At 40.2% G+C, this 16,243-nt stretch overlaps 1 protein-coding gene across 1 annotated transcript in view; it reads right to left on the bottom strand.

The window, feature by feature from the left end:
* Positions 1–16,243, bottom strand: part of cdh13 (cadherin 13, H-cadherin (heart)) — a 410,738-nt gene that overhangs the window by 303,878 nt on the left and 90,617 nt on the right. Inside the window, exon 2 of the mRNA XM_082540060.1 lies at positions 3,572–3,692. Within this exon, the coding sequence (XP_082396186.1) occupies positions 3,572–3,692 (121 nt within the window). The remainder of the gene's footprint in view (positions 1–3,571; positions 3,693–16,243) is intronic.

Consider the following 16,243-nt stretch of genomic DNA (forward strand, 5'->3'; position numbering starts at 1 on the left):
CGTAGTCTAAGGAGCTTGGAAAGAAAAGCATCTGGACTTCTTTAAGTTGCTTGAAGTCGTTTCACCTCTCATCCGAGAAGCTTCTTCAGTTTAAGATCAGTGGGGGTCCTTGTCCCTCTTGGGGGACACTCCCATACTGCTTAAATCTGGGACCCTCCGTTTGACCTTAGAACTGAAGAAGCTTCTTGAATGAGAGGTTTTCAAGCATCTTAAAGAGGTCCAGACACTTTTCTTCCTGAGCTCCTTAAATGATGGTTTGTAGTGATGCATTTTGGATTTTTCTCTGTGTGAAAAACCAAACTGATGGGAAACATTCACAAACTCATCAACTGATCCAGGCCAGAGTGAACGACCTTTAGTGCCCGTTTCATGGATGTTGTGGTGGCTGCAGTAAAACTACACAAAATTAAAGAGATGAAATTTAAAGTGATGGATCAATTTCAGTGGAAACAGCTGTTTGATAGATAGCAGGACTTTCTCACTGACTCGAACATCTTTTACGTTAATAAACTCAGCTCCTTGTTAAATGCAGTTTTCAGGCTTTTCTATTAAAGCTTTTCTATTTTTAAATGAATTTCTTCTTTGTTCAGAACATTCAGGGTACGTCGATGTTCGGAACGGTTTTTAAAATGAGCTGTAGGCTGCACGAGGTTAATTCAGTCTAGAAAAGCAGATTATTTTTCTCCTTCAGATCATAGTTGCTGCATTCGGGGATGTGAAGTTTGCTGCTGAAGCTTTTACAGTTTCACTACAAAAAACGTGACACAGACAATGAGTTTGTGTCTGCATCACATGTAGCTGAAGGGAAAGGACGGAGCACACTGCTTCTCCTCAAGGTTGCATTTCCTACACATGCAGTGTAACAATTTAAAAGCTCTTTACTATGTTAAAATTGTAATATTTATAATGTCATAAGCAGGTTTATTTCCAGTCATAATTTTCACATTTCCATGTGCCTACATTTCTATCACATATATTAAATTTAATAACCAGCTGAGTAGGAGCAAAAACAAAAGGTGCAATAAAACTAGGCTTGGAGTAAAAGCTAGAGGTAGAGCGGAATTACGAGGCAGCGGTGATGGCGTAATAAACAAAGCACCAGCAAAGCCACCGAGAGCTGGAAAGATAGAGAAAGAGTCGCCGTTACTGTATTTCTGTATGCATTTGTTTCTCAGAAATGCCCATTAGCCGAGATGGATGTCCTTGAACCCAGGTCTGCGCCAACAGGTATCTCTCACTAACAGACCGCCCCTCCACTAGTAATTACACAGGGAGGTCTGCAGCAGGTGGCACTGGGCTGAGCAGCATTTACATAAATCTGCATGTGTCACTGAGCCTGGCTGCAGCCTCTGGCACTCTTTATACATCCTGCTCACACTCAGCAGACGGTTTGTTCAAATTTAACAAAAATGGATCGTAGTGAGGTAAAATAGCATCGATCCTCTCAGAGATGTACTCGTAAAGCACTGAGTTTATTTCATGCTAACAAACGGTTTTCCATTTTACTCTGAAATCACACAAACACGCTGCAAAGTATGCACCCGCATTGTCGACATGCTGTTATTCTGCTTTGATTTTCATCATGAATCTAACATTCTTGCATCTGGTCAATTCAGCGACGTGTTACACAGCTTTCACTAACGTAACGACACAGTCAATACTAATTACACGCGTTTTGTTGAACAAAGAATGCTGAAGTCACCTCCCCTATCTGTTTCTTTTTCTAGGTTTCTATATTTCACATATTCGTCTGGTCTTTTCGCAGCTATTCAGTTTTAGCAGCTATTGAAGTGCAGCGTTTGTAAAAGCGATTAAATCTTTAAGAAACATTTGAAATGATCAAACAAGTATTTAGAGTAGAAGATTTCTGTTGAACGGCTATGAGCAAACAGGCAATCACAGCATGCATCTCAGGTTTTCTTTGTAACAAATGCACAACAAGCCTGAACCCACACTTTTATATGCATGTACGTGTGTGGCCAGTAGCATGCCTATACTTCTGTGAGCAGTGGGACCCCCCACCCCCCAATGGTGAGAGGTGTTTCTGCTGACAGGAGCGTATTCAAGGTAATGGAACCACTGTGTTGTCCCAGAGCAGAGCACTAAAGCAGAACTGCGTTCTGTCTCCTACTACACGCACCGCTGAACCTCCAGATGACAAAGTGCCTCGCTGGCTGACCAAATCAAATACAATAAAGCTGAAAAAGAAGAAAGAAGATTGAAGGAGAAATTCTTAGATTTGTCATATTTTGCTGTATAGGCAGGAAAGTATGTATTTTCAATTGGAAAAGCTGTCCATCAGGTGAATGCCACACAAAGAAACTCGACAAGCACTAAAAGCACTGTGAGCTCAAAAGAAGCCTGTTACTGCTGTGTATATGGATGCAACACAATATGCGCATGTCAGACAGGCAGGTGATTACATTCTGCTGGTGTAGCTTCTCAGTGCGGAGAAGAATCGTGGGGATGATTAAATAAATAAAGACGAGGTTGAATAATGAGAGGGGAATGAAAACAAGTTCCACAATAAATGACAGAGTGAATAAGACGCCATAAATTATTCCCATTTCAATTTACATATTTCATTTGTATTTCATCATGTTGTATGAATAAAATAACAAATGAGAGGAAAAATGAATTATTAAGCAAATAAATTGGTAGAAACTCAGCTTTGCAATAAAACTACCGCTAGCTGACTTCACCTTATCGATTTCTGTGGAAAGACGCCATAACTCACAAGCCCAAAGGAGCAGACTGCTAGCCAGCTGACATTATTGCTGATCTCTGTAGAGACCAAGTGAAGTTGTGTAGATGGGCATTGCCAGAGTGCCCCAAAGGAGCAAAATGGACCGATAAGTTGTGGTTGCAATATGGAGTTGAGATTGGACGTGTGCAGGAGGCTGTGGGGAAACTAACTGGTCACTGCATTAACTTAGGAGCGACAAGACTGACTCACAAGTGGCTCAGAGACAGAACTAAGCCTCCGTGACATGGACTCGTCAGCTGTGAACTCTTCGAACTCTTAAATCTTAAAGGTTTTGATTTTAAACCTGCTGAGATCAAACACAATTTTCTGCATACAGAGGAAAATGCAAGTCAGAGTGTGTTAGGGACCGGAGCTTTGCAGAAAGCTAAGTCAACTCGAGCATGTAACCGTTGAACTGGGACTCAAAAGCTCCAGCAAACACGCTTGCATATGAGCACACAGCACACACAGTTAACTAAGCAGCTCAAAGCTGTCTTCGGGGGAGGAACAAAGAGGGAAAATACTTTTGTAAATATCATTCAAAAAAGGAGAATAATTCATTTGCAGACAAAAATGATGTTGTTATCACTGTGGTGCAAAGAAGCAACCCGTTTTACCCCATGTTTATAATCAAAGGAATTTTAATGAACATGCACACACACATAATTCCACCTTGACCTGGTAGGAACCTGCTGCCTAGAGCCCCGTGATATGCTGCTGTTCAAATCCTCAAAACCCAGACAGATGAAGGAAAGGATATTTGTGTCGGTACAACTGGATGTTGAATTGTGGTGTGGATATAGAGATTTTAACCAATTTACTGACCTTGAAGAAGGCGTTGTCCTTTTTGGAAAGGACCTCTGTACATCACCTGGTACTTTTTGACCTGGAAGCCAGGCACACAGCCCTCGTGGCCACCATCCCCTTGGCCACCCACATGGGCAACCTGCAACACAGAAAACACCAACAGTCAGAATATTACAGATAAGCACATGGTTCAGACCAGATTACCAAAGCTGGAATAACAGAAACACATTTTTAAAGATGCAATTCCCCAAAATAAACAGCAAAAGCATAAAACAGATACATAAATAATCCATGGCAAAGAAAAAGCAGCAATTCTAACACTGTAGGAATTCTCCTGGCATTTCCCCCCCCACAGTTTCACCTCTGACCCAAACATAAGGCACCGGGAGTCGAGCTGTGTGATGCTAGCAGCTAACGTGTCCTTGGACCACAGACCTCGTACACATCGTTCATATTTCCTAACATCCTTTCTAGTTTTTACAACAAACCTTTTCTGAGTAGTACTACTCAGAAACGGCATATTTACACAGGCACAGCTTATAATGGTGAGAGTGTTAGAGTGATGCACTTTTACATTACAGTTTAAAGCAAATAACAACGACAGTCTTTGTGTGATTCGATGTTTTCTCCTCATCGGTGTTACTGGAGTTAGTAAAGACATGAGTATGGTTTTATTTCTTTTTTATTTTTAGTGTTCATAGATTTTTGTCTTTTTCTCAATGTGCTGCTTTACAATTTAAATTTAAAACTACCCTCCTTGACTTTTTACTGATAAACTGTCTTTCTCAAAAAGAGCAAAAAAACCTCATTCAGGTTAAAGAAATATTTAAAGTGGAAAAAATACTTCGGCCCCTGTTTTTCAAAGGGGTTTAAAGGGTGGATGTTCCCATGGAAACAGGCTGTAAAATGACTGAAGGGATGTTCAAACCAAACATCCTCTAGGCTGGAGCATATGACAGCAAAACTAATACTTCACATTGATTGAGGATATGCTGTTAAAGAGATAATGATAGGACACCTTTTCTTTCAGGTTATTGTTCTTGTTACCTTTAGTTTTTATGTCCAGCATTAAAAATATGTGTTGTCATTATGATATATAACAAATAGCTTTATAAGCGTGAATTATTTGTTTTGAACAAGTCATGATGGAGTATTTTGTGGAAGATCCAAGGTGGCACCAACACTGTCAGAAATAAGGTTAGAAACATTTTGTAAGATATCAGGTAAATTTTGTATCATTAAAAAAAATCCCACTCGCCCTGTAGGCAGTTTACAAGAGACTGATGAGGTACAACAAATACTTTAGCACGGTGGAGCCAGGGTGTCATCATCCCCGCATACTGGGGGATGAACAAAAGGTGCGTTGAATGCATTGAATGGATGCGAGGAACAATGTTAGGATCAGGGGCCAAGATGAAGGCAGCACAGAGGGAAGCTAGTCATCTATCAGAGCTGCAGAATGGTGGAAGTACCACAAGCTGTCCACACAGATACCAAGCAAAGACTCACAGCTTTGGATAACCACTTGAATGTGTACAAGAGAGTTATAAGCCAGCAACCATCCAAGGTGATTAATATGTGTGAACCAGTTGAAGCTAATGCTAAGAAAATATTGTGGGGAACAATTTCTGATTTCATAGAGTGATTATAATGATTTTCCAATGGTTTCCTGGTGCCCTGCATCTTTAAGGATGACAACGAGTTCATAAACATAAAGTGCAATACAACATTTACCATAAACGTCACAGACTCTACTATTCTTAAAAGCCTCGTGTTTTTACTGAGAATAAGAAATAAATAATTTCACGGCTCTGTCTTTCTGGACTGTATCTCTGATAACATTTTTTTAAAACTACCAAAGAAGAAGAACTGCATTAGTTTCATAGATATACTACAGTTACAGCAACTTTGAAACTGAAGGTTGATCAATATATCACTTCAAATGATTTCACAGGTTTACAAAACTGTGTAGTGTTATATTTTCAGAAATAGTTTGTGTGACAGCGTAAAGAAGCAGCCGAGAGATGAAGAGATCAGTCACCCACTAATAGAAAAACTCAGGATATGTCTACATACTGAACGTAAATTAAGGGAGGTGATTTTATGCAAATGCAGCAGTCACAATATTTTATTTCCTCTAATGTGAAATTTTATTGTGCTACAGAGTCAATTAACACTTTTTTCCTGCACAAACACAAAGTTTAATCTCTGTGACTCTGTCATTATACTAACATTATACTTACCTGCCACCTATTAAGCAAGAGGATTGACAAATAGAAATAGCCAGTCATTCACAAATAACCATATACAGCACATTCACATTTACACTTACAGGTGAGCTACATCTGCTGATTTAGATCTACAGGTTCATTTGTGCATCTTGATTAAGGAAACCCGACTTCACCAGTGAAAATAATTGTTTGCTGACTTTATGACACATGTTATCAAAATTATTGGCACAGTCTAACCTGCAAAATGGACCATTATGTAGTATGTAATGTTCAACGAAAGACACAACATTGACCCAAAGTTGTTGTTTTAGTTGCTTTATTGTCTTATTTCTTCTATTTTATATCTTTTTGCATCATTGTTTTAAAATACAAACAAAATTTCATACTCAAATATTTATTTTATTTACTTAAAAGACACAAAGCTGTGCTGTAATCGTGTATCAAGATCCAGCCTCATGGTAAACAAGCTTTGTCCACCATAAGGCCATAGAGGTCTTACGTACACCAAAGGTGGCCAAAGTAACGGTATTCTTTACTTAAGTAGAAGTACAGATATCTGTGGTTTTTAACAAAATACTCCAGTAACACCTGAAGTACTGAATCTACTTCTTTACTGAAGTAAAAGAAAAAAAGTACAGTCTCTGAAATGTACTCAGACTAAGAAAGGAAACGTAACACCTCAAAGAGAAATTCTACCAGATATTTCTATGCAAAGACAACTAAACCTTTTGCTATATCAATATAATAATATAATATTATAAGTACACGAGAATACAAATGTTATTTGAATGAAATTCTAATGAATGTTTGAATCTGTTATGTAGGACACAAGTGAAAGAAATTTAATTTAACTGTATTTAGTTGTCTACAATTTGCCTTCACACCCAAACACAAACATGAGGACCAGTGTTGGTCAAGTTACTTGAAAAAAATAATCAGTAACTAATTACTTATTACTTCCCCCAAAAAGTAATCCCATTACTTTATTGATTACTTATTTTCAAAAGTAATTAGTTACTTTTTAAAAACACAATTTACAACCTGAAGAGGTGATAAAGTGATAGATCTTTCAGCCCAATTCTACTTTTTCTACATAATCCATCATACAAAATGTAATCAAATGGAAAAGTCTCCTTTTAAAACTTGTTTTATTAGTTTAAATCTTTTATCTTTATGCATCAAGCAAAAATTTTATTATATGCAACATTCTCTGACTTGAATAAATTAGTTTAACATTTAAACCTATTTTCTGCACATTCCAGCACATAAAATAAAATATTTTTTGTGTTTACACTCAGTCTTTCAAATAGATGCAAGTAAAACACAGCAGAAAATAAATAAAGTCAAAGACTCAGCGGTCCTGTTGCTCTATTTTCACCTGTAAAGCAGGAGTAGGGTAGGCGGAGGTTTACCCTGGTGCAGGTGTGCCGCGGTCAGTGGAAGAATCCACGAGTTTCACATTCCCGTGGTAGCTACTCGGTGCTTGTTCAGAGGTTTAGGGGTTTTTTTCGCTGTAAAAAGAAGTTTTCCTCCCACGCACAGCGGACACTAATGTTTTTGTCACTTTTTATGGAATCAAACTCAAAGTAAGGTCAGTACTTCCACGCTTTAAATGCTGCACGCTCATACTCTCTCTGCACTCGATATATGATCCACTGTTGATCTGCACACAGCTGTTGCCACGAACGTCGCACTCGCTTACGTCACTGTCATGAGACATTCTCGCAAAAGAATCACGGTTTTAGTAACGCAGTAACGCAGCGTTCCTACGGGAAAGTAACGGTAATCTAATTACCGTTTTTGCGATAGTAATCCCTTACTTTACTCGTGTGTGGGGAGACCATGGCTCGCCCCACACACGAGTGGGTGGGAATCGCATCTGTAACCGGAAGGTCGCCGGTTCGATCCCCGGGCTCTCTGTCCTGGTCGTTGTGTCCTTGGGCAAGACACTTCACCTACTGGTGATGGCCAGAGGGGCCGATGGCGCGATATGGCAGCCTCGCCTCTGTCAGTCTGCCCCAGGGCAGCTGTGGCTACAACTGTAGCTGCCTCCACCAGTGTGTGAATGTGAGAGTGAATGAATAGGCTATATAAATCTAATCCATTATCACTTGAAAAAAGTAATCGGATTACAGTAACGCGTTACTGCCCATCTCTAATGAGGACAGCCAAGAAGTGGGATTCAGCAGGTTGGGGAACCCTAAGATCAGTTGTAGTGGCTTGGTGTTGGAAACAGAATCACAACCTGTGATAATCACTAATGTGAGCACCAGTGCAGGCTGTGATCAGCTGACCTGCTGCTCTTTGTGGATTTACAGAACTGAATTCAACAAGATGTCAGCAGATGTTTCATGAGCTGTCCTGGCTGATTTCTATGTCCTACAATGACAATGACAGCCCACTCTGTGTTGTCTTTATACTACACTGTATACAGTTGGTATAAGAGTGGAATTCAGGAAATTAATCTAAGCATCATCAACTCAATGCAGATTATCTCCTATACTTAAAGTAACCTGACAGTGACCATGAACACCACAGCTGCTGTGCACCAGTCAAACACAGTTTTGCAGGCGAATCTGTTTATCCTGACAAAGTCATTTTTGGATCTGCAGTGTATCAAGTATGACTGACCTTACCTTTAGGTATAACCTGTTTCCCCGTTCCTGTGCTGCCTGTCTTATATCTTTCTCCATCTCTGAGTGAACTTATCCCACATTCCTTTCTCTCCCTACAAATACAGCAGCTGTACCTTTAGCCAGCAACACACTGCAACACACTGCACATGAACAGTTTGTATGTTTGCTGATGTTTCTTGAATTAATAGAAATGTTACATTTGAAATTGTAAATGCTACAAACGATACAGGTGAATCGAGAGTAACGAGACTGTTATGAAAATGTAAGGAAAGTGTAGAAAGTACAGATAATTGTGTAAACTGTAGAAGTAAAAGTAGAAAATTAAATACTCTTGACTTTACTAATAAAGTATAGTACAGATACCTGAAAATTCGACCTTGGTACAGTAACGTAGTATTTGTACTTTGTTACTTCCCACCTCTCTGATCACCACACCCCGGGAAGGCGCGCCCAAAGCGTGTCTTTGTCCTTGTCCTGTCTTTATTCCCCATCCTAACCGGTCACAGCAGATGGCCCCGCCCCTCCCTGAGCCTGGTTCTGTTGGAGGTTTCTTCCTGTTAAAAGGGAGTTTTTCCTTCCCACTGTCACCAAAGTGCTTGCTGTATAATTGTGGGGTCTTTACCTTACAATATAAAGCGCCTTGAAGTGACTGTTGTTGTGATTTACACGTGATATACTGTAAATAAAACTGAATTGAATTGTTTTCCTTGCTTGTCAAAATATTAATTTATTCTGTCCTGACACCGTTTGTCCCTAAACTCAAGCATGCTGACTAAGTAGGCTGCAAGTCATGTTGGCATGGCAGGAAAACATGGATATACACCACACACCTCCATCAACGCACATCATGAACACTCATTTCAACGTCCATTAAGGGGAAAATATTACAATCCAGCTCCAGTGCTGAACCACAGTATTAAGGCAACACAGAGTTAATGGGAGTGGCGGTAGAAACAGGCAGGTGTTATTGTCAGCCACTACCCTCCATCAGGAATCCATTTAGGTCTACTGGATCAGTGAAGGTCGTATCAGCCAGCTGAGAGGTATTATCGTCAATGTCAGTCTTTTTCCTAATAAGTCTTTTTGATGAGAGTATCAGCTAAAAATCTCTTTCAAAGTTATGCAGAGATTGTGTGGAGATAAAAGATTTCGGTGAGATGTTGTGTGTGTGTACATACACCTTTTATTGTTTGTCTGAGCTGTTTTTATGTGTGTTTAAGCTCGCTTGTTGGTTCTTATTTTACATATATGAGAGACTGAACTTGGTAGATTTAAAAAATGGTTTAATGGTATGAAAATCCTCTGGTTATTGTTTTGTTATACAAGTGCAAAATTGAATTAGTTAGAATTAGGGGGACGTGGATATCTGACCTAATTCTTTGCTCAAATGTTCTCGACAATGAAGTTTAGTGAAGCTCCTGCCTGTGTGCGCCAACACAGACATGATGAAAATATAAATGCACATATAGAAAAACTATTAAATGATTCCTCAACTTTACAGTATTTTTATCTGTTGGGTTCAATGAAAGTAATTATTTTTCGTTTGTTTGTTTTTATGCCGGGTCCCTCGTTTCGTTTTGATGTTTCTTTCAGGCTCTCACTGTTCAGCAGTAACTGGCTCTGTATGTGTTTGCCAGAGTGCTACACAGAGGGGTTGCTATGGTCTGGTCTTAGGGAACAAAGAGCCTCGGCTCTATGAAAATACCTCTTCGGCCGGAACAATTATCTTGGTCAAGCAACTGAAAATTGTGTATTATGTAACAGTTTAATGAGATGATGGACAAAGAGCCAAGGAGATAAATAGATCAGAAAGCATTTAGCAGGATATGTGGACAACATGAGAGAGAGGAGTGGAGTAAACAAGTCATGCAAATGGTAAGTGTCAGACAGCAGGATCATTGGGATCTAATAAAATTCTATTTTCAGCTTGCTGTATCACTTATGACTGTGCTTTACTCTTCAATATTGATTCAGCCAAAAAAGAAAGATGATCAGATCTCATTCAAACAAAACAAAAGAAAAAACTCTGACCTCAAAACTCATTTTGCTAAATGTTAAATTATTCACTGTTTCATCTTATTTCTTTTGGTCTTATAATTTAAAAAAGAAAGAAGGAGAAGAAAAAACTAATTCCCATCTATCCGTGCATTTGAGCTGCAGCCTGTCCAAGCTGTCACAAGCTCAGACGCGGGGTACACCCTGCACCGGGCGCCAGTGTTTTGAGGGTTAACGTAGAGAGACGACCTTTTATGCTCACATTCACGGGCAATTTAGGATCAACAACATGCAAGTGTGTGAGGTGAAGGAAGAAGCCAGAGAGGCCACAGAGGTATGCAGAGAACATGCCAAACTTCACATAGAAAAGCTCCAGCAAACCGAGAGCTGAGGTGAGGGGACGGTGCGAACCACCACCAATAGACACGGGAATATTATAACATATCATAATTATTATTAATATTAATAGCAAAAAAGATTAAAATAATACTAAGACACAAGAACATTATGGATTTCTAAACCTAACCAAACAACTAGTGAAACTCAAAAGCAAATAAAAAGTGAAACGCAAATAATATATAGAGCCTCTACACTATATTATCAACAAATTACATTATTAATGAACATATCACTGGTTTAATATCTGAAAAAGAATGAAAAGTATTAATAGACATTTAATTAACCAAGTCAATTATGTTTTCCAACGAGAAAAGAAAAGATAAGAAAAGAAAACGTGGAACCTAATCTGAAACCAGCACACATCTGGAGTAATATAAAGTAGAAGTTTGAGCAATCACTGAAAACCTGCAGGACAACTTTTGATAAATGTGTCCAAGATCAATGTAATCTACTTTCAAGGAGATACCTTCATTCATCCAAAATGGGTGAAATACCAAATGTTGGAAAAAATAGAATAAAATATCATCACCAGCAACAACACTATGCTCACTTTTGTTGTTGGTTCTGTTATTGGTGAGACTTGAATACTGTCTGTTAGACGTGTTTATGCATCTGAACAAATACAAATTCTCTGTATTTATACTAACAATGCAGTTATTAAACGACTTTTATGCAGCTCAACATTAATCAGTCGTAAAACCAGAAAATCCACAAAAGAGATTTTTTTCTGTTCCTTTTTTTTAAACTCCACTTTTGACGAACCTTTTCCTAATAAATAAATAATTATGTTTAAAAAGTTGTCGTACGTCTCAAAGAAATGTTTTCTGGTGGTTGGAAGTCATGTTTGTAGAGCTCATAAAAGCCTTATTTTAAATGAGGACAAAATAATAAAATTGCAAAGAAAAAAATTGGGGCTGGATGGGTTTGTACACATAAGAGCTGCCAGGATTAGTCGACTATCAGAATCGTCGACGACTGATTTAATAGTCGACGCGTCGTTTGAAGCTTTGTAAGATCCAAAAGACGCAGGAATAAGTAGCAGGATTTAAGAGTGTAATAACGGACTGAAACAGAAGATGGCAGCACTGCATGTACAAGGATGCCAGCTGCCGTTAAACCCCGAAGAAGAAGAAGCTGTGTCCCAGAATTCATAGCGCGGCCCAGCGCAGTTTCCAACAATGGCGGCAGCTAGTTAGTTTTAATATTACTCTTATTATTCTTTCTGGGTCACAAAATAAACATTTAACATATTTTCAGGCGAGAATGTAGCTGTGTAAACCTCAAATATCTGCTCAGTTTATCAGGACACCACATATTTTCAAAAGCGCTCCGACGTTTTCGGAGACGTCTGTTACCCACTAGCTCGATAGCTAGCCGGGGGCTAGGCTCACTAGAGCCGTGAGAACACCGGACTCCCGGCAAATCGTTTTCAAACCCACCCCCGTCTTTCGCTACTCAGGTTAAATATATATGAGTCACTTAGATAACTTCAAAATGTTATTGTTTGGCTTTTTGTAGTATTTTATTTTATACAAGGAGTTTATTAAACTTCACCGAAACAATCTGCAGATTTCATTAAAATTTAATAAACTATCATCTTGTCTTTATTTTTAGTTAGCACAGACCTTACACACTTAAAGCTGTAAGCTAATGATAGTTATATAAGAGCAGATGCTGCTGGTGCAATAAGCTGTACGTTTCACGTCCAATGGATGATGATCTGATTAGTCGACTAATCGCAAAAATAATCGGTGACTAGTCGACTATCAAAATAATCGTTTGTGGCAGCCCTAGTATACATTCGCTTCTTGGTGGAGAAATATATATACAGTTATCTATTGACAGCTACTCGGCGTGCATGTCTTTAGGTTGATATTAGCAGACGAGGAATGCTCAATTATGAACGAAGCATCCATGTGTTTTTTACCTCTAGCATTTAGATCAGGCCGTCGCATCATAAGATCTGTTCACAGCATTAAGGTGAAAAGTGCAAAAATGAACGGGGAATGAAAAGTACACCGTGGTCATCACAAGGTCAGTATTTTATGAGGCAGTAAACAAAGTAAAAAGTGTAAAAGTTGTCTTTACAGAGATGAGCAGATAGTAGTATTGATTAAAATGACAGACGAGGCTGACTAAGGGTGTGAGGGCCGAGTGGCTCAGGTTGCTGTTTTTTGTCGTTGCGGTTATGATGTCAGTCAACTCATATTCATTCGTGAGGAGTAACAGCGGGTCAGCTCATCGCTTGAGAGTTTGACATCTGATTTAGTTCAAGTGTGAAGGACCAGTCAGGTGATTAAGGCAATGACTTGGGAGAGCACACAGTAAATGTCACCTCTGCTGGGAATCAATAGCGCCTCGAGAATTCAGAGTGCATCGATAGATAGAGATGGAGACCGCTATACCAGATATTTGCTGAGGAGTGGCGGGCAGGAAGAGGTTGAGAGAAAGGCTGTGATGGCTGTTAGAAGTGATGTGTGAGTATGTGCACATGGACTGTGTGTATGTGAGGCTAAATGCAATCAGACAGTGGAAGAAGGAAGATTGAGAGAGGCAAAGGAAAACGAAGGGAACAGACTCCTGTCAGTCTGCGTCCTTCATGCATTCTAATGTCTTTATTATCGAGAATTATTTCACCTGTTTTTTTTTTGTGTTGATCCACAAATACAATACAAGTACTGAAAAACGGTATCTTCCAAAAACTGGACTTTATTTCACTGTCTGTGCTTTTTTTCTTTTGTTTAAGTCAGGGGTGGGGAACCCCAGGCTTCAAGGGCCGGTGTCCTGCAGGTTTTAGATCTCACCCTGGGTCAACACACCTGAATCAAATGATTAGCTCATTACCAGGCCTCTGGAGAACTTTAGGACATGTTGAGGAGGTGATTTAACCATTTAAATCAGCTGTGATGGATCAAGGACACATCAAAAACCTGCAGGACACCGGCCCTCGAGTTGCCCACCCCTGCTTTAAGGCATTGTTTTCTGTAAGCTGAATAGATCGAGGTACGTTAACTTTGCTTTTGTGTACAGATCTGATATTGATCCAGAATTTGAAACAGCCGTACCCATGTTAAAGAATGCTCGGCACATTTTACCACCTCCCTGCAATTATGTTGGACAGTTTACACCCAGCTAGCACCGTGACATTTCATCCAGCCACCTTCGTGTCTTACCCGTTCCACATTTCCCCTCAATCTTGCAATGCGTCTGAATCCATCAAGGTAAATGTCAGTGTACACGCCTCACTATAGGTCTGGCTGACCCATTCCAGACTGGCTACACATACAGCCCGAGATGAGCCAGAAAGCCAAGCGAGAGAGAGAATCAATCAGGATGGGCCGTAGACACCTGCAGCTGGCAGGTTACCCAGGCATGGAGCACCTGAGTCATGAAACCATCTGGTTCTTGGCCCACACTGCCGAACCCTGGTCACACCTGCTGGGCCTGTAAAACAACACTGGAGCAGTAAACACACAGCCTCACCATAGACCGCGGGCAGCCAAGCAAGCAGGGACAAGAGAGAAAAACAGAAAAAGCATCTTTGCTGTTGGCTGGTTATTGTCACTGTGTGAATGCAAAATCAGGAGGGTAATAAAGGAGAAAGAAGCAGAAGGCAGAAATACAATATAACTATAAAGAAAAAGGCCAGTAGAGGCACACTAGAGGGACGGTACACAATACCAGAATACTGCTGGAAGTCTAAATGCTAAATTCACAAGCTAATTTCTCAAAGTTGATTGTGCCTTACAGTTGGTTGATAAACACTTTGATGGGAATTTGCTGTAATTAGTACATATTTAATCTACTTGCACAGAGCAACAGGTTTAATTTCTTCATGAGCAACTAGGAATAGTTCAGCAGGCACTTCCTGTCTGATGATATTCCCGTTACACAGACGTGCCCAGCTGTCCTTTACAAAAGGTAGTTTTAGCGAAAATGACCCAAATTGCAAGAATTCCCTAACATCTGGACAGCTGTGTCACATGTTATCTTCTGTTGGTCTATAAAAGCTCACATGTGTCTCAGAGAAGTTGGAAGCTGCCATTTAGGTGGAGGTATGAGAAGTGAGTACTTGGCAAGAGAAGTTAATAGTAATGAAGCAGAAATGACAGAAGAAACTGGTTGTTTGCTAAATTCATTCATTTTATAAGGAATGATAATTATAACTGCATAACGAAAAGCACGTGTGAACATGAAAACGAGAAAATTGCAAAAGATGCGTTGTGACGCAATAACTGGAGATAAAGTATCTGAGTTTCAGCAGCGGGACCACGCTTCCAAACATGCTCCTATATATGTTCCCCCAGTTCTACAAGCTGTTTGTTCTCATTTACGTGCCCCACCCTGCCTCCCCATTTCAATTCTTTAACTTCTTCACTTCTATTTCGTACACGGGGATCTGCCAGGCCCACGAGCCGCCGCCAGTCCCCTTTGAGGCCTTCCCCAAACCGCATCTCAATTCACGTTCAAGCCTTTACCACTAAAACTCTGTCAAAACTAAAATGAGGACGTGGGCCCAGCGAGTGAAACAAATTGTTGTGTGATGAAGAGATACCAGATTCTGGTTAGCATACAAGGATTAACAAAAGACATCATCAGATTATTTATTACAGAATGGGCACAACTGGTAAACAGAAAACAGACACACTACAAAATTCTAAAAGAGAAGTTCTGAAACACATTTCAATGATCTTCTATACAAAAATCAAGTATCGTGATGTTCACTGGGGGCCCTATGCTTTGTTTTAGGCATGTTGTTAACGTACTGGTAAAGGTACAGAGCCGTCGAAAACTATCAACATGTGGTTTGACTGTCATTACGGAAAATGCAGTTTCTACCATTGGCTCTGGCCCAAAGACCTTAAAGGAGTTTCCTCAAATTATTTAATATAACAATATTGTTTGATTTTATGCACGTGTCATTGTTCAGAATAATTCTGTTCATAGTTTTTATGGACAGGATTTCTAGGCGCAGCCAAGTGGCGGAGGGCTTTCGCTTTGGTGGCCTCAGAATCTCATCTCTGCTTTTCGCGGATGATGTCTTTCTGTTGGCTTCATCGGGTGATGGCCTCCAGCTCGCACTGGAACGGTTCGCAGCCGAGTGTGAAGCAGCGGGAATGAGGATCAGCACCTCCAAATCTGAGGCCATGGTTCTCAGCCGGAAAAGGGTGGAGTGCTCACTCCGGGTCGGGGATGAGTTCCTGCCACAAGTGGAGGAGTTCAAGTATCTCGGTGTCATGTTCAGTGATGGGAGAAGGGAGCCGGAGATCGACAGACGGATTGGGGCTGCAGCTGCAGTAATGCGGACGCTGCACCGGTCCGTCGTGGTGAAGAGGGAGCTGAGTGTAAAAGCGAAGCTCTCAATTTACCGGTCGATCTACGTCCCTACCCTCACCTATGGCCACGAGCTGTGTGTAGTGACCGAAAGA

This window comes from Aulonocara stuartgranti (genome assembly GCF_965226115.1).
Source record: "Aulonocara stuartgranti genome assembly, chromosome: 7".
In the NCBI taxonomy this organism is placed as follows: domain Eukaryota; kingdom Metazoa; phylum Chordata; class Actinopteri; order Cichliformes; family Cichlidae; genus Aulonocara; species Aulonocara stuartgranti.